Genomic DNA, 25,664 nt, shown 5'->3' with positions numbered 1-25,664 from the left:
GCAGAATAGGAGCAGACTTCCTGCTGCACCTCCCTTGGCCGTCCTTTGTGTTCCCCTGGCCTTGACATGCGAGGAGACAGGTGCCATTTGCTGCTTTCACTCTCCGAACAAGTGCCGTTCCCCTGGTTTCTTGCCTGTTCTGCTTTTCATTTCAAATTGGCTTTTGATAGATCTACGTCCTCACGCCTCCCATCTTCTCCTCTGCCTGGCTTCAGTATTTAAGCAGTACGAGGATCCTAATGAAATCTGCCACGAGGCCTCTAAACGATGGCAAGCACAATGCTCTCCCCCTGTCAGGGGTGGGGGATTGTGGCTTATCTCAACACATTTGAATATCGGAAGTCAGTTATATTTACTTAGAGCTCATTTCTTCCACCTTCCCCCCAAATCCACAGTTTTTTACTTTTCCTAAAGAGTTGAAGTGTGTGTGTGTGTGTGTGTGTGTGTGTGTGTGTGTGTGTGTGTGTGTGTGTGTGTGTGTGTGTGTGTGAGAGAGAGAGAGAGAGAGAGAGAGAGAGAGAGAGAGAGAGAGAGAGAGAGAGAGATCAGCCTCTTGACATTAAGATGCAAAGCTCAGCCTGTCTCCATCTTTTCCCTTCTCAGAGTTCCTCCATGTTTAAAAGGGAAGAGCTAGGCTTCGAAGCTGGACGAAACCTCTCAGGAGACTACAGGTTGCTCCCCCATGGTTGAACGGAGACACAGAAGCCTTGAGCCAAGCTCATCTTTCTTGTTAAAAACAGCCTGAGCATGCAACAAGCATGACGTTGGCTTTGGGAGATCCTTAAGGAGAGCAGGGCAGGAATTAGAGGATGGCAGAATGAGAAGGGATCCTGAGGGTCATTGAGCAGAACTCCCTGTACTAGTTCCAGAGCCCAGTGCTAAAGTAGAGGGCTTTTCAGCCTCTGCTTAGGAACCAGAAATGGAGGGGAACCCATCGTCTTCCCAAGGTCATCTTTTCCAATCTCATCAGGCAGCTCTTACTGTGCTGGGATGTTCTTCCTGATGCTTAGTAGGAATTTGCCTTTTCCTAACTTAAAAGCCATTGGTTTCAGTCCTGACCTCTGGAGCCACCACAGAAAACATGTTTCCACCATCTTCTGTTGGATACCGCTTCAGATATTTGAAGATGCTCATCCTGTCAGCACTCACTTCTCTCTTCTCTAGGCTAAACCTGCTCAACTCCCTCAACTGTTCTTCTTAGGGTCTGGTTTTCTTGGTGGGAGAGATTTGTCATGTGAAATTGTGCTGAAATGGATAACCTGGAACCAGAACTTTGAAAAACCACAGCTCTGGACTACAGCTTCCATGGTTGGCATGAAGGTTCTGGTACTTATAGTCTGAAAAGTAACCTTTCCAAGCGGCGCCTGGAATAAAGATGGGTTGCGGGTGGGGTGGGGTGAGGGCAGGACTATCTCCGGCTTCTCACTACATGACCTATTTTGAAGGAGCAGGAACCCAGAGACTCTATCCAGGTGCTGGAATTGCCTGAGCCACCTCCTGAGCCGCCCAGGGATGGTTCCCACATGTTGCCAACTCCCAGAGGTGTGGGATACACATGTGGGAACTCTCCCCAGAGCTCGCCACACCAAGCATTTCTTGTCTTCTGGGATTAACAACTGGAGGGGGGGATAAATGCAAAGCTTTTCCTTCCCTCCTACTAAAGCTTAGCCAAGTTGGTATCTACAATCTAATAAATCAGTGGAATAAATGTGATTGATGTACTAGATCAAATAAGCCAATAACACTTGCATAATTGCAAGGAAATTTGCATCAATTATTCTGCTGGAGGTGAATTTGACTTTCCAAGTTAGGGAATGTAGCTTTTGGAGTTGAAGTAAACTGACATACTCAACCTCTGTTTCTTCCCACAAGGCAGCTGAACCCCCCCTCCACCATCTACTGCACCCCCCCCCCCACCCTTCCTACTGGTTTTCTGTATAATCTCTCCAAATTGTCCACTTTTTATCTGCTCTCTTCTGTTTGAAATGGAGGATGCCAGCTTCAGAGAAGACAGTCTCTATAATGAAGTGTGGATAATCTTATTAGGCAATGAACTCTCCCTCTTCTGCTGGTGGAGAAGAGAATGGGAAGGCAAGAGATTGCACACCCAGGCAGGGTTTTTGTAATATTAATTTACAGTGGAGACAGCTGGAGGGTTCTGGTGCCAGCCAGAGTCGGTCCTCTTTGATCCAGGGTAAATGTGCACGTGCCCTTCCGCTGTGCCTTCCTCAAACGATGCCTCCCAATTGAGTGGATTTTTAGTCTCTCCTCACTTGAAGGGTAGAGAAACATCAGGGCAGGCAAAGGAGCAGGTTGGAAAGCTGGCCTAGGAGGGAGGAACTGGCGTAGGCTTGTCATCCAGCACTGAAGAACCAACACAGAGGAGCAGGTGGGCTGGACTGCCATGCCTCTCGTCTGCCAAAATGTCAGACCTGATCCAGATCCCAGGAGAAGGCAGGCTTGGCGTAGTAGGTTTTGAGTCCCAAGGCAGAGAAACAAAATGGCAAACCCTCTTCCACCTTTGACCTGTCACTGAACAGTACGGAATTCACTGCCCTTTAACGGTGCTCAAAAATTGTCCGCAGGTCTTGATGATTAATGCAATGGCCAAGTCTGGATTTCCGGGGGGGGGGGGGGGGAGGAAAAAAAAATCTCACTGCCCCCTCAGCTGCCCAAGTACAGCCAGGTGATGGGAGCTGAGGCTGCAAATCATGGCTGCTGGGGTTCAGTGTCAAGAGGCCCCCTCCAGAGTTTAAGCAAGAGCTAAAGCTTAAAAAGCGACCCAGAACTGGTTGGCATTGGGCACAGAGGAAGTGGCCTCATCCTGAACCCAGCCCTGGATCCAGCTAGCCCAGTGCAGTAAGCTCTTATCAGCAGCCATGACTGATAATAATAATAATAATAATAATAATAATATAATTTATTGTCATTGTAAGTATATACACAGTATATCATACAACGAAATTCACAGACACCCAGAGACCAGACACATGCACACACATAACATTCCCCAAACACTCCCCACCCACTAGAAATCCCCCACTAAAAATACAAACATCTACACCTCAGTCCAAGTAACACAGTCCAACTAATTATTCACTACTGGTGGTCTTTAAGCTCATTATTAATTGCAATTATAGCTCTAGGATAAAAACTATTTAGAAAACGTGTGGTCCGAGTCTTAATTGTTCTATATCTTCTGCCAGACGGTAACAGTTCAAAAAAGTTATAAGCAGGATGGGAAGAGTCTCTCAGGATGCTGTGTGACTTCCTCAGACAGCGGGATGTGAAGATGTCATCCAGGGTTGGTAGCTGGAGCCCGATGATATTCTGGGCAATTTTAATGGTTCTCTGTAGAGCTTTTTTGTCCGCTACAGAGCTACTCCCAAACCATGCCAGAATGCCATAAGTTAGGACACTCTCAATGGTGCTACGGTAGTAGGACAGAAGCAAATGCTGTGATAAATTTAACTTCCCGAGCATTCTCAGGAAATACAGCCTCTTCTGTGCCTTCTTTATTAGCATGTTGGCATTTATAGTCCATGAGAGGTCCTCTGAGATGTAAGTGCCCAGAAATTTAAAACTACCAACTCTCTCCACTTCCTCACCGTTTATGTACAGTGGTAAATGTACATTTCTCTTCCTCCTAAAATCAATTATGAGTTCTTTAGTTTTTTTGATGTTAAGTGTGAGATGATTTTCTTTACACCATAGTATCAATCTTTGTACTTCCTTTCTATAAGCAGACTCATTGTTCTTATTTATGAGTCCCACCACTGTTGTATCATCCGCAAATTTAATAATTGCATTGGTGTTATATAGTGGGGTGCAATCATGTGTGTACAGGGAATAGAGGAAAGGACTTAGCACGCAGCCCTGGGGAGCTCCTGTACTTAGTACCAGGGTAGAAGAATGGTGGGATCCCATCCTTACTGACTGTGGCCTATCTGTCAGAAAATCCTTTATCCACATGCAGATCTCCTGAGGTAATCCCAGGTTGATCATTTTTAAAAACAACCTATTTGGTAGAATGGTGTTAAAAGCAGAGCTATAATCCACAAACAACAGCCTCGCATAAGTTCCCTGTTGTTCTAAGTGGCTCAATACAGTATGGAGTACGATGGACACAGCATCATCAGTAGATCTATTTCTCCTGTATGCAAATTGCCATGGATCCAAAGAAGGTGGAAGACTAGCCTTAATGTAATCCAGCACCAATCTCTCAAAACATTTCATAATAACAGATGTTAAAGCTACTGGTCTATAATCATTGGGAGATACCACAGCTGACTGCTTCGGGACTGGCACTATAATAGATGTCTTCAGGCAAGTGGGGACAGAACACTGCAACAAGGATAGATTGAAAATATCCGTAAAAACTCCAGCTAATTCTGCAGCACAGCCCCTAACAACTCGTCCCATGATTCCATCTGGTCCAGCTGCCTTTCGAATATTAATATTCTGGAAAGCGCGTCTCACATCTGAAATCTGCAGTACTAATGGTTGTCTGTCGATGGTAGATTCTAGTGATGTATTATGGACAGTAGGTGCTGGAATAATGGTTGTTCCTGTTTCCACCTCAAAACGGCTGAAAAATTGATTTAACTGCTCAGTCAAAAAATCACTGCTGCTACACAGACTGTTTTTGTTACTCTGACCAGTGATTTGTCGTAGGCCGTGCCACACTCTGCGAGTGTCAGAACTTTCAAGGTGTTGTTCAATTCTCTGGCTGTACATAGCTTTGGCATCCCTAATGCCCCTTTTCAGTTTAGCTCTGGCCTCTCTATACTGTAGTTCATCACCAGAATGAAAAGCAGTATTTCTGGCTTTTAATAAAAGGCGCACTTCTCTATTTAGCCAAGGCTTGTTGTTAGAAAACACTCGTACTTGTCTTGTAGTAGCAATAACATCGATGCAGCTTTTGATATAAAACAGTACTGTCGAGGCATAAGTATCAACATTGTCCTCCTCAAACAGTGTCCAATCAGTGCTCCTAAAGCAATCTTGAAGTTGCTCAGTTGCATCCACTGGCCACACTTGTATTTCTCTAATTGATGGTCTGATTCTTTTAACAAGGGGTCTGTACGATGGAATCAAAAAAAGAGATATATGATCTGACTGTCCCAAGCTAGGCAATGGCTTCGTCTTATATCCATGCATGATGTTACAATATACCTGATCCAAGGTATTTTCCCCTCTAGTGGGACAGTCCACATACTGATAAAAGTTAGGGAGGACGGTCTTTAAATTGGCTTGATTGAAATCACCTGCTACCACCAGCACTCCATCTGGGTAGGCCTGCTGCTGTTTGCTGATAGCAGTTAACAAACAACTCAAAGCTGTGGTTGTGTTAGCATCAGGAGGTATATATATTGCTGTTATTATAACAACATTAAACTCACGAGGCAGGTAAAAGGGGCGGCATTTCACTGCCAAATACTCCAAATCAGGAGAACAGTGAATGTCCATTATTTTAACATCTGTGCTCCAATTATCGTTTGTGTAAACACAAACCCCTCCACCTCTGCTCTTCCCAGATTCAATAGACCTGTCTGCTCGATGTACTCTGCGTCCTTGTAGTTCAATTACCTCCCCTGGGATGGAAGAATCAAGCCATGTCTCTGTAAAGATCATAACGCAACAGTCTCGAATATTTTTCTGTAGGGAGATAGTAAGTTCCAACTCCTCAATCTTGTTGGGTAGAGATCTAACATTTGAGACAAAAAGACTTGGCAATGCAGGCTTGTGAGGATTTTTGCCTAACCTCACTCGTAGACCAGCCCTGCAGCCTCTTTTCTGCTTGCGTTTTCTCCGTGTTCTTTTCTTCCTGACAGGGAGAGCAGGGGGAGTAACCCCCCGATATGCAGGCCGTCTTAAAAGCTCAGCTGGGATGTTGTAAGTTGAGACCCTCGATTCAAAGTTGCAACAGTCTCTGCCAATAGATAATAATTCTTGTCGACTGTAAGTTACTTGTGCCTGAGCACGTAGAGTCCATAATAAGGACCGATCTCTGGAATGCCTAGCCGCTGCAAATACTTGCGCCGCCATCCTTTCAAGAAGATCCGTTCCTATCCCTCCCTAGAAGTCTCTTGCGCAAATCTTAACCAGAGCCAAGTCTCCTAGATTCTAAAACCAGACAAGATTTGATTCTGAGCCCCATTGCACCCATTTCACCCTGCCAGTCATCCTGGGGAGTTCTTGCAAAGCAAGCCTGGTGAGCTTCCAAGGAACCGGCGTAGAGCCCTCTGTAGACCCACCCAGGCCATCTGGTGCAGCCTCCCCTGAGGTGCCAGCCACATGTGGCCCTTTAGGGCAGGGCTGGGTGCCTCTGCTGTGGGTTGCTGCTCTTGGTGGGGAAGACAAGCCACGCAGTCTCCGCTCATCTGTCTGTCCATCTGTCTGTGTATCTGTGCACACAGAGGAGGGCCTGGGGCGGCCGATGCAGCAGGGATCTTGATGCTTGAGAGGTTTGCTGTGAAGCGCCCGGGAGAGGAGAGCGTCCCCTCCTGAGGTGCGTTTTTGGTGCTCAGTACAAGGGCTCTGTGCTCTCCAGTGGAGAACTGGTGTCTTCCCTTTGCCTGCAAGAAAAATCATCATTGCCTTTCAAAGGTGTTGTGTTAGGGGTGTTATTCCATTCAGACTGTGAAAAGGTATTCACACACACACCCTGAGGAGACATGGGTTTTTTCCCCCTCAAGGGGGGTTAGTCTCTGTAAGAATTTTCAACTTTGTGAGAATTATGATAGTACAAATTAAAAATGTGATTCTTGTGCAAACTCCAATACCAGCTGCCTTGCTGGGTGGTCTTTTGAAAAGTAGAAGCATCAGATGGCTTGTGTGTGTCTTTTTATTTATTTATTTATTTATTTATTTATTTATTTATTTATTTATTTATTTATTTATTTATTTATTTATTTATTTATTTATTTATTTATTTATTTATTTATATGCCGCCCATACTACCCAAAGGTCTTTTTATTCAGCCAGGCAGCCATCCTCTCTCTCTCTCTCTCTCTCTCTCTCTCTCTCTCTCTCTCTCTCTCTCTCTCTCTCTCTCTGTGTTAAGCTTCACAGCAGAAAGAATGGCTGTTTTGAGCACAGAGATTTTGTAAAAAATATGGAAACTTTGGGAACAAGAAAAGTAGTAGCTGTCTCAGTGTGTTGAGAAGGCCTCTCTTGGTAAGAACAATATGTTTTGTGACATTTATTACATTGCTATGCCAGATAAAGTACTTTTGATGTGACTTTGTGTATGCAATGTGGGAATGTGGACAGTTGAATGAGGCACTGCATTGCACAGTGTGGTGCAATGGTGGCTAAGGACTCTGAATTTTCATCGTGGGTGATGCTAGTTCGGTTCCCCACTCATCCAGAAATCTTCCCAAGTGACCCAGGGCTAGTTGCTATATCACAGGGTTGGTGAATAGGGGACAGGTAGGCCACTCTTGAGAATGGGACAGACGTTCGATGTATCAGTGGAGGTCCTAATGTTTTAATGTTCAATTGTGTATTTGTTGGTGGAGGGCAGGGCTTGCTTGTCAGTGTTAAAGTGCTAAGAACTTACATTAATCTGTTAATCTGTTAATGAAGTCATTGAATTGTTAAACATTATTGTTTGGATTTTTTAAAAATTAATAAAAGAAAAATACAAATAACAAAAGTAACATTAAAATGCAATCTCGAGTGCACACAATATACATTGAATTTTCCCCAGCCATGACACTTCCGCCCTTTGGGACTAGGTGACTGATGATATCAGTTTATACTCCTTTTCACCCCAATCCTCTGCAAAAATGCACAGATTCTTTTGTTGGCATGTAGCTTTTCCCCTTTGAAAATGATTATGCTTGTGATTATGACTATCATAATAGCAGGTTTTATATGAATTATTGAAAAATATTAACGAACTAGGGGCAACAGATTAACTTTTGAGAAATGATTTCCCCTCTGGAAGCACAAGGAGACAAACCTTTGTCCCTCCAGACACTGCTGGGAGTTGCCGTCCACCCTCTCCTAGTTAGAAGGCTTTGGAGGAAATCTGGAGTAATAATTCCAGAGGAGCTTCCAGGCAAGGCATTTCCCTTGCAGCCTCCTGCCTTGTTCATAGAATTTGCAGGATGCCTCTAGGCACTGTCATCATCTTCTGGTTCTCTCTCTCTGATGTGTCTTCCTTCTCTCCCACCCCCCAAAAATAGTTAGAAAAGTTTCTTTTAAAAATGAGAAAGTAAAGAGTTACATTTTAAAAGTCCAACTACTGTATAACAGTAAGTAAATAAAAAAGGAAGGAGGATTGTAACTTTGACTAATTACTTTTTAAAATTAAATGTCCAGGCTCTAAGCGTCTGCAAGACTGGTGGAGGGGGGCTGGCTGTTCCTTGCTCTGTACACAGGCAGTTTAGCTTAGTGGTTAGAGTGTTAGATTAGGAGTCTGGAGAACAGGGTTCAAATCCCTGGGTGATTTCGCGGCTGTCATACTTGCCCAGCTTGACTTACGTCACGAGGCTGTTATGAGCAGGAGAAGAGGAGCCACACTTGAGCCCTTTGGGTGGAACAACTGAAAATGTTCAAAGAAAGAGCCCCTTCTGAGTGTCAAGGGAGGAAGAAGGTTCCTAGCCATGGACCCCAAAGGACTGAACTCCGAGGAATCCTCTGCTGTAGGACTCTTGGGTCTCTCTAGGGGTTTGGGCAGAAGATGGCAGCAATCCTTACCAGAGCCCTGGGAGGCGGATCCAGTGCATCCATTTCAGAGGAGGAGTTTTACCTGGGAAGGATTCAACAATCAGCTCCATGTGCAGGGTTGGCACCTGTGGTTTTATGAATGGAGCCAGTCCTATAGATCACCATGGCAACATGCCTGATTTTTCCTTCTGCTGTTTCTTAAGGAGAAGCAGCTGATGAGAACCTGCCCCCCCTTCTCTCGGTCTAGTCCTCATCCACCTGCAGAGAGTGCCAGCAGCAGATTCCTCTGTCCTGCATCCCATATGGCTGGAGGTCAATCTCAGTGTTTTCATCTGGGGACATTCCTGCAGCCTCTGGTCCGGATAGTGCTTGGGCTTTTCTGCTTTGCTCCCACCTCAAGCTTTGCAGTGGCTGGATAGAAGAATGGCCTTCCAAGACTCAGAAAGTGGCCTGCTTTGAGCCTTGAGGGGGGTCCCAGTGAGGCATCACCCACATCCATGTTTCTGGTTCTTGTAGGGCATCTAGGTTGTAGGACAGGCTGTTTTCTGGGATGTGCTCCTCTTTAGATGTGTTGCATTATATCTGCCACTGAACCTTCGAGCCTATATGGGACTGGCACACCGATGTGTGTGTGTGTGTGTGTGTGTGTGTGTGTGTGTGTTTTTCAAGAGCCAATGACTATGTCCTTGTCGGTGGGCTTCCTAGAGCTTCCCTGGACTCCCTTCTTTCTTCCCACCTTGCTTCTGATGGTACAGCCCCTCTGTCCCTTTGACTTGTGTCCAGAAGCCAGGCCCTTCCAATGTTCCCGCTTAAGCTTTTAATGAATGGAAGCAGTCACGCTTATTAGCAAGACCACTTTCAAAGGAGGAAAATCAGGGTTAAGTAATAATTTTATTGGACCACTATAAAAATGCCAGTTTTTGAACCCAACAGGAGTCTTTGTCAGGCTAACCATTACCTAGTTTGGACTTTGGACTCAAGAGAGAAGCAGAAAAGCCCCCAAATCACCCCAACCTTTGGAACATTCCTCTTTTGCCCTCCTGGAAAGCCCACCCATAAGGCAGGCAGCTTTGGCATTAAAATGCTAAGATATCAAGAAGCCGGCAACAAAAACTTCAATGCAGCCCTCCATCCCTTCCACATCAGGCAGCTTCCTCTCCACCTGTCCCCAACCCCTTCGGTTAGTACAATGAACCATTCTGGAGGGTAAAGAAGCTGGCTCCACAGTTTTGTGACATTTTGATTCCCCTAACAATGATATTGCCCTATCAGGGGGCTAGAAGCATTTCATGAAGAAACGCCTTCCTCTGCCTGTAATAATTAATCTGCCATCTTTTACAAAAGAGGTTTCACTCTCCCTAATTATTTCTTAATGTCACCCCCTTCATTGATATTTACATATTAGTTATTTTCATGCATATACATAAAATGATATATTTGTGCAAACTAAATGTTAAGCTCATCTGATCTAGGGCCTAATTTTGTGAGTTGAGACAGTGTTACAGTTATTAAGATCCAGGTTTGAGATGTAGTTTTTCTTGTTTCTTTGTTCTGTGCAATCATTATATTTAGTAAGCCCATTTTGAGAGTGTTGGCCAAGAATAAAGATTAGAAGTCCAAATAAGCACACACACACCACACACACACACACACACACACAGAGAGAGAGAGAGAGAGAGAGAGAGAGAGAGAGAGAGAGAGATGCAAATGCCAGGAAGCAAGGGAAAATATATCCACAAGAATGCAAATCAGACGAAGAGGTTATTTCAGTAAGTGTGCTAGGAGCAACTGAGATACCTTAGAGAGAACAAGTGTCTATATTTTGGGATGTCAGAGGAAGGCAGTGGGAAGATCTGGGATTTTTCTGCCTCCCAGAAGGAAGATACTGGTAAGTGCAAGGGTTCTGGGAGTCCCCCTGTGAATGATCAAAAGCTAATCGCCCATTAACCGTCTCCCTGCCTCTCTTGGGGGCCCCTTGTCCAATTGCCTTCCTCTCCGTGTGCTGCCGTTTGCATAATCAAAAAGATCTCATTAATATTACACAGTGGAGTGGCTTGCATTTAATTATGGAACATGATTCCCAGTGTAACTTACACACTATTAATTAGATGTCTTCTCAGCTAAGCCGGCACATGGCAGGTGTAATTAAGTGCTGGCTAATGAATTTTGGTTATTAAGCTGGTTGTTTGAGGGTGGTGTTTAAAAGAATGGGGAAGAAAAGAAAAATAAGAGAGAGGAATGGTTTGAAATCTAGTTTTGAAGAGAGGGGAAAAGCCAAACCTAGGTTTCTATGGACAGAGATCTCAATAGAAATTGCTACTCAATAAATTGTAAAAACCACTTTTGAAAGTCATAAGTTCCAGATGCTGCCACAAAAGTGACAGAAAGAGCCATAGGATGATTGCTGAACTCCCCCAAGATGCAAAACACCTTCCTCAGGAATGCTTTGGGGGCACAGTTTGCCACTTGATCTTAACTGTTGTTGCTGTTCTGTGCCATCACGTTGGAACCAACTTATAACCACCCTAACAGGGCTCTCGCAGTAAATGAGATGTTTAAGGAGTGGCTTGACCAGTTCCATTCACCCGGGAGCTTCTATGGCTCAGCAGAGATTAGTCTGACACTCTGTCCATCACACGGGGTACCAAAAGCACTTTTCATCATCTTAAACTACTTTTTCTCTCAAGTAAAGGCCTATCTAGTCAGAAATATGTTCCCAACACCACTGTGGAATGTCTTTGTTGACATGGTATTTCCTCTCCTACTCTTGCAAAATGTTCCTCGTCGGGTGGAAACTCCCTCGGAGTCTCCATGTGCTCAAGGCAGAGGGAACCCCTCTGGAGAATCTCATGAGCTCCAACAGAACCTGCTTTGAAGTAGCCACCAGCTGGCTCCGGGTGGGATTTCTCCCATCAGCCAGTCCTAGATTCCAACTGGAGCAACTTCTGCTCTGGGAAGATCCTTGATGAGTCTGGGAAAGACCGCCTGTAGTTCAGCCAGCTGCATAGTGTCGGCTCTGGCTGTCAGCACCAGTTCTCCCCAGTGGCAGGGGGAATTCTTTTCTGTCCCCCCCCCACAACACTTCCAGGGGGTTGAGCATTGGGCCTTCCCCATGGCAAACACTGACCCTGCTCCTCTAAGCAAGTCCTGGAGATCAAGGTGGGACACCACCATCTTCATCCTACTCCCCCACCCCATCCCTACTCTCATCCTCCTGCTTGGGTCTCTTTTGCCTCCTGGGGAAACTGCCTCTGGATAATGAGATAAATTATTCAGGATCCAGAGAGACAGCAACAAACATCTTAATCCATTTTTAAAACATTCCCTCCTGGGTGGATTAATTGTAAGCTGCTTTGGTAGTTTGTCCAAAGAGGGAAGCCTTAATCGTTGGCAGATTTTGTATCAGGTGAAACCTGGAAGCGGTGTCAAACGTGCAAGGATTGTTTTATGCAGAGAGAAAAAGAGGTGATGGAATTGCAGGTTGGGAGAGGGAGACTGTGGGGAGAGATTTCAGCCTTGAATGCGTTGAGCAGATGGTGGCAACAACTGACGGTGGCCCTTGGAGCTTCATCCTCACCTTTCCTGGCAAGAGATCAATGGCCAGGAACTTCCGTCTTCTGCCTGTGCCTCTCTGCTGTTCTTCCTGGGAGGAAATTAGAACCAGAGGGGCAAGCAGGAGGGAGCTGTCTCAGAAGCAGGTGTTCTTCTTCCAGCTGCCGCGTTATTAGGCCTTGGAGTCTAGAGAAGGTGGCCTCGTCCCATTGCAAGGTTCACAAGAGAGGGACAGGAGACAATCTGGACAGGAAAGCCCTTGGTTTGTTGAACCTGGTGTGTGCCTGTGTGTGTTGGCACATGTGATGAGCTCACCTCTGTTGACTTGACTGCATTTTTGCATGTACATAAAATCAGCGATTCCTATAATGGGAAGGGGCCCCAGACGGTCCTCTAGTCCAACTCCTTTCCAAGGCAGGAAAGCAACAGGTAAAGCATCCCTGATAAATGGCCACCCAATCTTTGGTTAATCTCCACTCAAGGAGTGTCTGAACCCCTTCCAAGGGAGACTGCCCCACTTTTAAGCTGCTCTTAACCATTCTTCCCAACATTGAGTCAGCATCACCTCTTACTTGACTCTGTTGTTTCAGGTCCACCTTCTGGAGCCACAGAAAACGAACTTGCTCCACCTCCCATATGGGAGACCTTCACCTGCTAGAAGAGAGCCATCCCATCTGGGCAGCTGGAGCGATGTGTGTGCTTTAAGATTTAACTGGTTTTCATGGTAGAAAAGCTGGCTTATGTCATCTTTTATCTTTTGGCATTTGTTTTTCCCCCCAGTGCTTTGTTTTGTCTTCATATGTTATTTACAGTATACTCATTTTCAGATGCTTTGTCTTCCCCTTTCCTACCATTGATTGATTGATTGACTGATTGATTGGCCACAGCCTTTTGTGGGAGGGAGAGCCAGTGCCATCTTGTCCCTCCCATACCAGGGGGTGGGCTGGAGGTTCAGGACATGCTCCTGTGAGTGGGGAAAAGAAGGGTGTGCCTTAACTGGTGGGTAGAGCCCTTGGTCCCCAGCTGACTCCCCAGCAGCACTTCCAGGTGGGCCTGAGAAAGAAGCCTGTGTCTCCCACCTCCCACAGAGGATCTAGAGATGCCTAAGCTCGGCAGCTGAGAGGGGCAGGCTGGGTGGAGAGACCAGCCCAGAAAATCCTAGGCCAGCAGGAGAGGGTAGGAAGCTTCATCTCAGGGGCGAGGGACGAGGTTGTGCCACTGTACAACCCTACAGAGCACCAGTGGTGCTTGCGAGGCTCTGCAGACAGAGGCCCACTTGTGGCAGAAGGCTGCCCTCCTCCTGAGCAGGCCTTCTGCTGCAGTGCTGGAAATGAATGAGGACTACCCAGTCATCAGCATTCCATCATTCCTGAGAACTCCAGGGTCAAAACATGAGACCTGGAGTGGGGAACAGTGGTAGGATTTCAAAGGCCTGGGTCTTGGCGATGCCACAGAGCTGGAGAAGGGAGCAGTTGGTGGAGCGGAAGGGTTCCTGGGTTCTTATTTACCAGACTCGGCACTCCTGCTGCCCCAGTTTGCCTGCTGAGAAGTCTCAGGAGTTGCAGTGCTTGTGCTCTGCTGTCAGCCTCACTGCAAAAGGCCAAAAAGTCTGGAATGAGGGAAAGGGGCCAGGAAGAGAGCCTGTGGGTGCACCTGCTTGGGCCCCTCCCGTCATTCGAAGCAACATGTGCCTAAACACCTTCATGCTGGAGCCTCAGAGGAAACCTTGGGGAGGCTCTGGTGACAACCCCAAGTTGGCCATTTGTCCTGGCTTGTGGTCAGAGTGATACAAGCTGTTCAGAAAGACCTCACTGAAATGAAGGACAACATGATGGCCACAAGTGAAAGGCGACGCTTGTGTTTCAGGATCCCAGCTTTGCCACTGCCCTATTGGCGTCTGTCTGTCTGTCTGTGGGTGGGCCTAGCTTGGCTGCAAGAAATGGAGAGGCCTCTTTAACAAGGCATAATGAACATATGGAAGTAATCTCCCCCTGATGTGGGGATGACCGCTGAGTTTAGAGGGCTTTGAAGAGCATTAGACAGACTCATGGAAGGCTGGGCTGTCTCTCACTTGCATAATTGCTCTTCTTCATATTAATCACCATCTTTGATACCCATAGCTCTCTCTTCTCCTCATTCCCTCTGCCTCCTGCTCTGTTGAAGGCAGACTGTAAGCTTGTTGGGGCAGGGGTCTGTCTAACATTTAGATCTGTTTATTTGGGAACCTTTTTTCTATGCCAACTTTCCATTTAACAGAAAAAGGCATGCAGAGAGGTAGCAATGAACAAGGAACACCGGGATCATCTTCAAAGACAGGCAAGAGCAAGCAATGAGCAAACACGTACAAAGAGAAACCCAAAGCAGCAAGGCTTCAAAGGTAAGGAAGATGCCCAAAAGAGGAACATTTCTTTAGAGTTCCAGAAGGTAAGTAATACATTCCTTTGCTGAAGACTGATCTTGTGAGTGGCACAGAAGCAGCCAAAACAAGAGAGCATCCATGTTCAGCACAGGTCTACCTTCGGATACAAAATGCTCAAGGAAAATGGCATAGGACAGCCACTGCCTTCCCGGTCTGCTTGTTGGGGTGTTAAGTACCTTGTGTTAGAAACAGGTTGCTGGACCAGGTTCCCCCTCCCCACCCTTCTATTTTGTTCTGATCAGACAGGACGGTTCATTTCTAATAGTGACAACAGAGGAGCAGGGCTCAGGCGTCCAGACATCCCCTTTGCTTCTGTGAGATGAGGTTCTTGTCGGGAACTGCCTCCCTCTCCTTTCCAGTTTACATGGTTATGAATTCATAAAGCACATAAATGCGGGCCAATTACAAATACACAGCAATGATTCAGGGAAGGCTCTGTGGTACAGGATGACCGTGTTGGCTTTCAGGAGGAGGCAAAGAGAGAGGCGAGCCTGTGGGCTCTCGGCACAAAGAATGTCTGAGCCACGTTTGGAAAAGGGAGGTAGAGCTGGTGGAAGGGTGGAATGGTCTGGACTCAGGAACCAGGATGCCTGGGTTCCTCCCCAGCCCCAAAGAGCAAAGGGGTCTGGATGGCTTGGGGGTAAGTTGGGACTCAGGGCTCTGGGAAACTCCACTTGGTTCTGCTTTATAGGTTGGGAGGATAAGTGGCTGGCAGTAGTGGTGGTGGGGAGGAGGAGAAACCTGTAGCCCAAGCATGCCCCCCCTGCTCTCACTCTCACTCTCACTTGCACTGTCTGGTTCATGGTTCATTGCAAAGCGCAGTTGACAAGGGATCACCAGGAAGGCGAGCTCTGCATTTGCAGGATGGCAGGAGATTCTTGACGTATCGAGAACGAGGCCTCTGCCTGCTCCCTTCTCTGGATGTTTTCCTTTCCTCTCGGGCAGCTGAAGGCTGTCATCCTGCCTGTGCTTTCCTGGAAGTGAGCCACCATGAACCAGGCAGGGCTGGTCCTGCTGGCTTGGGCAGATCAGTTTTGGGGGCAAGACTGTGCAGGGACAGGGGCATGGCTGGCACACTGGAGGTAGCGGACTCCACCTGTGTCAACCCCTGCCCTTTGCCCTCCCACCTCCCACAGGTATCAGCTGGCACTGCTGGGATCACTGTGGGCCTCCATTCCAAAATGAACATGTCTCGGACAACGCAGGGGAAATGGCTTCTCTTTGCCATCCCAAAGGGCTGACGAGAGCCTCCGCTATTCCCTTCCAGCTCACGGCCAAGAGACTCTGGTCCTCTTGTGCCTGCCGGGGATCAGGCTTAGGTCTTGTAGAACAGTTTAATGCCTGCTGCCCCACCTGCTGGATCAGACGCCAGCCCTTGTCCCCTGGCTGGCTGATTTGTTGCGGCTTCTTTGGCCGGCTTGCACAGGATTTGTGCAGCAACAACGTCTTTATATCTCTGTCAGTGCTCAGATGTCACTCCCGTGCGGCTTCTCCCGGCCCCTTCCCTTGTCTATGAAAGAATTGCTGGTCAGGATTGGAGGCAGGAGCTAAGCACATTCTCCCCATCTGCCAGATGTATTATGCAGCCGCCACCGCCACCATCGAAGACAGAGGCGAGGTGTTCCAAGCTGCCAGAGGCAGTGGAGTGGCATCTCCATCTCATTTTCTGCTATTCCTGTTTCAGACTTAGCCCATCCCCAAAGCCAACCCCTGTGCCCTAAGAATTGCCCCCTCCATCTTTTCAGCACTTCTCTCTTAGAATGCAAGGTTTTTCTCAAAGGAAGAGGCTGAAGGCCAATCTCATCCTTCATCTGCTTCCATCACATGGAGGGCCAAGTACCCCACAGCGAGTGCAACGTGGCAGTGCTGGCCTTGTGGCTACCCAGTAGGAGCAACTACTCTGGAAAAGATGACTGGTCAGAACCTGCAAATATGGTTTGAAGGAGTCCACTCAGGGAGTGTGCAGGAGAAAAAACCCTCACCTCACTTGCAGAATCCCTACAGCTGGTTCCTAGAGGTGTGGGTCTGCTGAGCTCTTATGGCCAAGGCTGCCTCTCTCTGACTTGGAGGGGTAAGAAGCAGGAAGTGACCTCTAAGAAAGAAGGGGGTGGAATTTCAGCCTAAGAGCAGCAATCGAGGTGCAGATGTGGAAAAGACGGGAGGGGAGAACCTACCCAGGCCTTAAAACGGCCTCTCATGCATCCTGGCTCCCACCGCGACTCACTTGCTACTTGGACGTGGAGGCTTCACCTGGCCGTGGAGACCACTCCTCGAGAGGGCCAGTGGTGTGAAGCCGCACCTTGCCCCTCCCTCTTCCTCCTCCACGTGTAAGAACTCAGCGAAGGGCAAGTGGTTCACATGCAGTGACTGGGTCTGTTTCAGCCGTGGCAGGGGGAGGATGTTGGTGCACCCAAAGGGGTGGTCCCTTCTTTCCTGGCTTGTGGTGATCCTCAGTCCTGCCCCTCCCTGCTCTGCCATCAGTGTGAGCCTGGAATTGGGGGGGGGGGGGGGAAATCCAGGACCAGTTTCAGACTGAGCCGTGAGGTTCACAAGATTACTTCAGCCCCCCCAACCCACCCCCCAGTCTACCTCGCAGTTTTGTTGTGAGGACAGAGTGCGAGAAGAGGAGAACTCTGTACTCTCTCTTGAACTCATTGGAGGAAAGGCACGATGAGGAGGAGGAGGAGATACCAAAAGAACACCCAGAGGAACATCTACTGCTGCTGGTGATTTTTGGAGACACCGCTCCTTCTTTCACACACACACACACACCCCGTGGTAAAGAGAGTGGCCACGAAAGACATACTTTGGCCAGGCGAAGCCACCCAGAGATGGAAACTGGGCTTTGAGCCATTCGGGCTGTTCACCCCCTTCTTTTGCTTGCCTTTAGACCGAAGTTGGCCCCTGTCCTCCCCCCCCACCCCACCCCCCTGCCTGCCGTTTTGGTGAAGGGCACTTGCTGGTCTGAATCTCCAGCCTGGTTTGATTAGAATGTGTTTTTAATTGAAGTGCTGTTCACTTCTTGCCTTAAAGAACACAACAGATTCGTTCTTGCTTTCTCCTGCTGCTGCCTAGCTCCAGTTGCAGCCTCCTTGGAGAACAGTGGCAGCTGTAGCTTTTAAAAAAGGGATGGCCAAACTTAAGTAATAGCCCATGAGGATAAATGGTGCAAGTGTCCCTCCTGCCCATCCCGAGGGGCTCAGGAGCAGCGAAGCGCCAGGGCCAAGAAGACAGAAGCAAGCCTGAGAGCCACTTCATTTCCAGGCAGGAGCTCGGGGGACTCATAACCAGGCCGGCCCTGCCCTTTCGGCTGCTGATCCCGTCTCTTTCTGGCCTATCAGAGGGGAAAGTCTGCAGTCCTTAACAATCTGCGCTGAATCTTGGCACCGGGAACGGCTTTGCAGCAGGTCTCCCCCCTCCCCTCCACACCTCCTGCCACACCACCCGTCATTGTTGCTTGCTTGCTGCCCATTTGAATCCCAGCTCAATTAAAAGCAGCTAAATTGAGAGCCTTAAACTACTAGATATGAAGGCAGGTGGAGGCCTGTGCTGTCCACTCTGCTCTAGGGACAACTTGGAACATGTGGAGTTCAATTAGAAACAAAAACCTGAAAACTTGTTTTCCTTGTTAGACAGATTTTCCGTATCAAGGAAGGTTTTGTTCTTTTAAAAGAAAAAAAGAACCCACTGACTTCTAGCAAAGGTAGCAGTGTGTGTCTGCCTGCAAGTGCAATGGCCAGCAGAAAGACGAGAGGATCACTCATCCATCTGCCCTAGCTATCTGCTGAGGAGAGCTTTCCCTGTTGATTTACTAATGATAAAAAGGAGTGGAAGAAACAGGATCTCCCTCTCTCTCTCTTTCTCCCCCCCCCCCGTATGTGTGTGTGTGTGGGGGGCACCTGGTTCTGTGAGACCTGCTTCTGGCTTGTAACTTTGCAGAAGGAAAGCGGTCCTTCCTGAGTGGAAGGGCACTTTGTACAAACATGGGGCTTCCTGGTCCTACACAGGTCTCCTCCTGGACATTCGTGGACTGGATTCTGCCTCTCCCAGAATCCCCAACTGGTGGCCAGGCTGGCTGGGGAACTGCAGAAACTCCAGGGCAAAATAGCCACGTTTCCTGGTTTCTGGCAATGAGTTAAGTTATAGTTTCACCAGCTCTGTGGGCAGTTTGACTCCGGAATCTTCAGCCCTTGATCTTTTGATGCCAGGATTTGCCCAAAGGCCAGCCTTGCTTGGCTGTAGCAAACTAGGCCTCTCATCACTACCACCCGCGCTAACAAGGGGTGTGTGCGTTTGTTTGTTTGTGTGTGTGTGTGTGTTTGTGTGTGTGTTTGTCTCTCTCTCTCTCTCTCTCTCTCTCTCTCTCTCTGTGTGTGTGTGTGTGTGTGTGTGTGTGTGTGTGTGTGTGTGTGTGTGTGTGTGTGTCTGGGCATGGTTGGAGTTGTTCACACTGGGAAGGTTCTAGCTTGGGGAAACGTTATTTTTCAGCTGGTCTTGCTCAAACACCCCGCCGCCGAATGCTGAGCAGCCAGAGGGAATGGTGCTTTAGGTCTCTCCACAACTTGGAAAATGTCCTTTTCTGAACTACCAATCACAGGTTCGCTGGCCAGGCTGTCTGCAGTCCAAAGAAGTAGATTTCTCAGGCTAAGCGGTTTCTTGTGTGCCGGCAAGAGCTGTAAAGCCTTCCTCAGCCCCGTTCCTGGCTGCACAGATGTATGGCATTCTCCCAGTTCCTGCCAGCTGATACGGCTGGCAAAAGGCCTTCCACACACCAGAGGCATCATCTGCAAGCAAGCAGGTGCACACAAGGTGTGTCCAGGAGAGCAGAAGGAGGGGGTGCTGCTGCTGCTACTGCTGCCGCCGGCAGACCTGGCAGGTAGAGCCACCTGGCAACCCCAGTGCCACCTGTTGTGGTGGAGGGGAAAAAGAAAACGGCATCCCTAAACCGCCCCCCCCTTTCCAGCTCCTATCTGAACTGGAGGTATGGGCTGGGCATTAGCAAAGAGGGGGAAGCAACACCCCCCTGCCTGCCCTACCAATCCAGCAGCCAGACCCTCAGCTTCTGTCTCTGCCTCACGGCAGATCAGAGCTTCTCTAAACTCTCAGTATCTTCCACCTGTTGTGACTTCACAGGCACACACTCGAATTAGGACGCACCCTGGTCCGAATAGAAAGATTGATTAGAAATGCTCAAGAAAAATAGCCCAACAAACACTCTCTCCCCACACCTCTTCTCCGCAGCTGCACAAATATAATCTTCTCTAAGCTGTCATGAGGATCTCATCGAGAAATAGGCAGCGAGAGAAGCAGCTACGTACAAGGATGATCTCCTCACGGTTTGATCTCACCAAGTGACTGGGTGGAGGTGGTTTAAGCGGAGAGCTACTCCAAGGAGGAAGGGCTGAGCAGCCTTTCCCTCGCGAGGGCTATCATGTCAGAGGGCTTCTCGGGGGATCGTGCCTCCATCAAACCACGGGACGGGAGCATGTGCACATTTGAATGTTTGCATCGAGAGAGTTAAGGCCAGGAAGAGGGAGCCAATGCTGACCTCTGTCCCCCTGCCTTGGAATGCCTTAAGTGCAGCTCAGACACTGGAGGCTGCCAGAGCACTCTACAAAAAAGAGGAGAGAAAGGAAGGATCCCTTTCGTTCAGATTAATGTGGTGAGACTAATTGGCTCCCCAGGCCTGGCTCACAGACACGGGGTGGAGAGGAAGAATTAACACTCATTAAGCGCTGAGCCTGGGCTGACGCAGGAGGGTTCAAGAACATCATCAGGCCCTCTGGCCCCATCTAGCAAACTGTGTGACATGCATACATCCGTCATCAGTCTGGCCCCTTCACTCAGCCATAAGCCCATGCTCAGAGAAACTCTGCACACCACAAATCCTGAACTTAAGGGGAAAGCCCAAGACAAGAAGCAGGCTAAGCTGCGGCTTGTAGGTGCTGCATTCCTATGGCAATCTGTGCAGAGACCTAACATTAGGCAGACCAGGGTTAGGGAGACTCATCTCTCTCGGCTGATGACACCTGCTTGTAGGTCTAAGCCAGAAAGTTAGAAGATGTTGATTCTGCTGCAACAAGAACAGAATGAAGGAGCATTCAGGTACTGGGGGAGGGGAGAATGCTGATCTTAATGGGCATGGAGTGGGGCCCAGAAGAAGAAGAGTCAGAAGAAGACTATTTCAAAATAATGAAGTACTGGAGAACACCAGCAATCATTATGTTAGACTGCACAGGAAAGCCATTGAAATCCATAAACACCAGCAGAGCTTCAACAAAAAAGAAGAAAGTTTAAAACTCAACAAGGCCTGGCTCCCAGCACTGAAAAATGCAGCTTGCAAAAAGGTAAACGAACTCTACCCAGCCACAAGGACCAGTGATTACTGCACACAAAAGACCAGCTAACGACACCCGTCAATCACAGTGACAGATCATCTCTCCCCCTTATCATAACAATGCATTCACAAGAAAAACAGGCTGATCAGCATAATCACCCAATCTCCTGAAAAAGACAAAAGCTGTTCCCACAGCTATAAATACTCAACTAGCCAACAAACTGCAACAGAGCACAGACAGAGTTCCGACTCCTGTCCTCTGAAGATGCAAGCCACAGAGACTGGCGAAATGTTAGGAAGAACAACCTTCAGAACATGGCCAAAGAGCAATGGCAATAGGTACAGAATGGATGAAAGTATGTTATTGTCTCCCCTCTTCCTCATCAATCCCAATTCCCTTTTCCCTTTTGTTATCCCTTATAAAAAATAAAAATACAAAAAAAAAAAAAAAGAACATGGCCAAAGAGCCTGAAAAACCCACAGCAAGCCTGTCTTATTGTTTCTCATGTGGTTGAGGGGTCTTGGGATGGAAGACCAAAAGGAGCACATTTTAAAAGAATCTCTGGTCCACTTGTAAGGCAGATCTGGTTGGCACAGCCCTGCCTCTGCGCTTTTTCCAGGATGCTGTGGGGTGTGCGCATTTGAAATGGGGCACAAATGGCAGTGTCCAAATTATTAACAGTGTCCACCTAAGGTTTGTGAAGCTTGCCACGGCTAATTGCAGCTATTTAAAATGGAGCTGGGACAGGCCTCACTCACATGCCTGGTCATGTGCCCTGCTACACAATTGCGGTATACCCTACACTCACCCATTAGCTCAATTAGTTATGGTGATTTCATATGAACACTAATAGGGTTCAAGTCAGGATGCCAAGATGTGTGTGATGCTGAATGTGAGCATGATGGGAGTTGTTGTTCAAGACACGGAGTGTCCCAAGTTAAGGCGGGCAGCAGCAGACAACATGCCTGTGTCTCACACTGAATTTGGCCGGCATCATTGATTCCAGGGTTGCTGTCTAGCAGGCCTCAGGAGGAAGGCAATTATTGCAAAGCTGCGCCTTTTCCCTCCTGCCCCATTTCCTAAAGTCCCCTTGGTGCTCTGGGCAGTAAAAGGCTTGTTAACGGGCAAATGCTGTGGTGGGACTCCTCGTAATCACCCTTCCTGTCTCTGTGCCACGTGCTGTGGGATGTCAGATCAGTGGGAAACAGGCAAGTGGCTGCATGGCTTTGCCCAGGTGGACTGCCCTGCCTCCAGAGAAACAACGACAATGGGGGGTGGGGGGAGGACTCCGGCATTCCTTGGACTCTACGCAGCATCTACATGGAAATAACTAAATGAATCATGTTGAAAACAATCCTTCCGCCTTCTCCGGAGAGGGGACTGTTAAGAGCTGAACAAGTATATTGCAGGAATCTAGGTCAGGCGGTTGCCAGAAAACATTTGGGAAGCCGTGTTTTCCTTCTGTGGGAATAGCTGGCGTTGGGCTTAGCCCAGAATGAGGAGCAACCGGGCTCTGCGGAGGGCAAGCGGGTGCAGGAGAAGCATCTTCTTGGAACTTGAGCACAATCAGGAAGCTTAGCAGCAAGGCCCCTTGGCAGTTTAAAAAGATGGCACTGAACACAAGATGGAGGAGGGAGGAGGAACTGAGCGCTACCCTAGGGGGAATCTTTCTCCCTCCAGGCCCTGGTGCCAAAGGATGGCTCCCAAGCTGTGACACGGGTGCCTCCTGGGCTCTGGGGTGCCCCAAAGTATGGGGCCCAGCTCAGGATGCCCCCAGCCAGCCCTCTCCCACCGGTCTTTCCCCAGGATCAGGGCTAGGAGACACAGGCCACTCGTGTCTGCCCCTTAGAGGAACGAGGTGCTGGATCTATTTTTGAGATAGACTTCTGTATCACAGAGAGCTCTGGGCTTTGACGAGGTGCTGGATCTATTTTTGAGATAGACTTCTGTATCACAGAGAGCTCTGGGCTTGAGCAAAGCCAGACTCAAAGCCACACCTGTCTTCCCCTCCTTCTGGACTTGTGCTCTTTGCATAGGTGTGGATGCTTCTTTGCTTTCTTGCTTGCCAACCTGCCTGCCTGTTTGTGTGTATCAGTGAAGGGGGACTTCCTTTTGTCTCGGCCTCTGCCTGTCACCATTGGCTGCGTCCACCATGGGCTCGTCTGCTGTTCTTCTTGCTCAAACCACCCCAGTGGGCACCAGCCGCCGATGGCAGCAAGTCTGTCCCACTAGATGAGACAAGCATTAACCTGGATTTGGGGGAAGGACAAGTCGAGGTTGATCTGGCTCCTTCCAAACATTTTGGAATGCTTGTGTCTCTGGGAAAGAAGCGAACATCAAGCACGGCCTGTCAGAACTGATCGGGGCTTCCATCTGACAGGGCCATGCAGCAGGAAATTGTATCCCTGCCTTGCCAGAAGATCATGGCATGAAGTGGGACAGCTCTCAACAATGTCTGCACAAGATGGAAGGCCAGGAGAAGCTCAGCCATGGTGGAGAAACACAAGGGGAGCTGCCTTCCCAGAAAGCAACAGCAACAGACCCTTTGGCCTTGGGAGGGAAGGGCTCAGCTGGACACATCCAAACCCAAGGGCTGGCCTCATCCTCCAGGAGCAGGAAGGGAAGGCCAGGACTGGGAAGAAAAAGAAAGGAGGGGAGAATACTGGTGGGGCAGAGGTGTCAGAACCTTTCATTTGTGGCAGGGGAAAAGCTGAAAAGCTCTTGGGAATGTTATCTTTTGGACAACAACTTCCAGAATGCTGTCTGGTGGGTCCTGGGAGCTGTAGTCCAAAAAAGGAATCTTCTGAAATACCAGGCACATGTGATTCTCTGGATTGCATGGCCACACCCTGATCCCCATTATCCCTTACCATTGGTGTGCTGATGGGAGATGTAGTGCATCTGCCATTGGAGGGCCAGGTAGTCCCAGCCTTGCTTCATGCTTTTTTTCTTTAATTGAAGCATTGCTCATGGCTACATTCTCATATATCCATCTATTTTCTCGTAGCCCATCTTTTGAGAGTGATCCAGGTGAATAATGTGAGTTTAGATATGGGGAGGCTAAGGGTGTCCCTCCTAGATGTTGTTGGCTTGCGGCTTTCACACGGATAAATGCTGTTTTCCTTGCTTACATAATTGTATCCCACCTTTCCTCCACTGAGCTCTAAGGGGGTTTATGTGGCTGTTTCCCTCCCAGCTTTATCCTCACAATCGCCATTGAGGTGGACCGACAGAGGCCAGCTTAAAGTCACCGAGAAAGTTTATTGACTGATGTGGGATTTGAACCCAGATTTCCCAAGTACAGTATTTTCCTGCACCACACTGACTCTGACTGCAACTCATCAACTCCTACATCCTTGCCCATCCTGATTTAGATGAATGGCATCGTGTGTGTATGTGTGTGTGGAGTCCTGTCTCATTTGGGATGTTGGGCAAGGCTGAGCTTAAAGGCAGGGCGAGGAGCAGCCCCCCAAGGAAGGCAGCAGGATATTGGCCGAGGGTGGCAGTCGTCGCTATGGCTGCACCGCTTTGGCTTCCCGCCTGATGTACAGGAATGTTAAACTGATGTGAATGCTACATGTCTCCTCCCTGCCTTTACATACAGAGTGAGGGGAAGGTGTAATTAATTTAAAAGAGCAAATGCCAAACAAGAAAGAGCCTGACGAGGGATGCCCAGGTGGAGACAAGCATCTGATCTAGCCAGCATCCTGCACGCCCCTTGGCTGAAATTGACATTTGCAGGGATTATTCCCTCTGGTCTCTTTCTTTCCTGCTCTCTCTCTCTCTCTCTCTCTCTCTCATGGAGGCATTCAAAGAGCCCAGGAAAACATAGCCATAAAAATGATTAGTACCTTGAAAAGTAAATGGCTAATAGTACAAAACAGCCCAACAGATGCCCTGGATTTAAATGTGAAGACACCAAAGGATTTAATCTAATTGGAGCCTTCTGCAGAGCTGTGTGCTTGGAATGCCGTCCATGATTACAGAGATGTGTCACAAGTAGACCGAGAGAGAGAGAGAGAGAGAGAGAGAGATTCTGCAGAACTGCCTGGACAGAAGATTCCAGAGGAAACAAAAAGTGCCCTGTTAGGAAAAGGGTGTTTCTAGGTGTGTGTGTTCCAGATTCCTAAACTTAGATTCCATGAACAATGCCAAATAAAATGAATTCATCTTCACCTTTAGGGTACCACCAGACTATACATCCATTTTCCTGAAACAGATAAACATGGATATCTCCTGTAAGACTTTGGCTGAGGGTGGAACCTGGAAACTGTATTCAAAAAACCATTTTTCAAGCCACATTCAACAGATCTCTGGAATAGAGGCTGGGAATCTATCAATCAATTCATCAAATGCTGGGCTTTCCAGCTCACCAGAGGAGGCCTAAGGGTGGCCTTTTCCTTAGATCACTGGCAGCAAGACTGAGGGTGGTTCCCCTCCTTGGAAGAATGGGTTGGCGGAGTTCCTTTTCTGGATTCCTTGGCAAAGGGCTCCAAATGTGCCTTTCTTGTCACTAGTGGCTCACTGGGAGCTGTCCTTGGTCCTGGAGTTTTATTCAGAAGAGACCCAGGACTCGTTTCTCTTGAGAGGTGCTGCTTGAGAAGGATTAGAAACTAGACAATATAGTAGAGCTATTCTAAGAGCTCCTTTTTCTGGCTTGCCTCACCTTCGCATGG

The 25,664-nt window shown here is 48.2% G+C and overlaps 1 protein-coding gene across 5 annotated transcripts in view; it reads left to right on the top strand.

The window, feature by feature from the left end:
* Nucleotides 1-12,943, top strand: part of GMFG (glia maturation factor gamma) — a 53,558-nt gene extending 40,615 nt beyond the window's left edge. For 4 of the 5 annotated variants that reach the window (XM_072980236.2, XM_072980234.2, XM_072980233.2 and 1 more), the window contains exon 8: nt 12,822-12,943. In XM_072980236.2, coding sequence (XP_072836337.1) covers nt 12,822-12,889 — 68 coding nt within the window. In that variant the 3' untranslated portion in view covers nt 12,890-12,943. The remainder of the gene's footprint in view (nt 1-12,821) is intronic. The other variant, XM_072980232.2, reaches the window with a different exon arrangement.
* The last annotated feature ends 12,721 nt before the right edge of the window (nt 12,944-25,664 follow it).

Source organism: Pogona vitticeps, chromosome 9 (assembly GCF_051106095.1).
Source record: "Pogona vitticeps strain Pit_001003342236 chromosome 9, PviZW2.1, whole genome shotgun sequence".
NCBI classification, from domain to species: Eukaryota; Metazoa; Chordata; class Lepidosauria; order Squamata; family Agamidae; genus Pogona; species Pogona vitticeps.
This window is presented reverse-complemented; position numbering and strand designations above follow the sequence as displayed.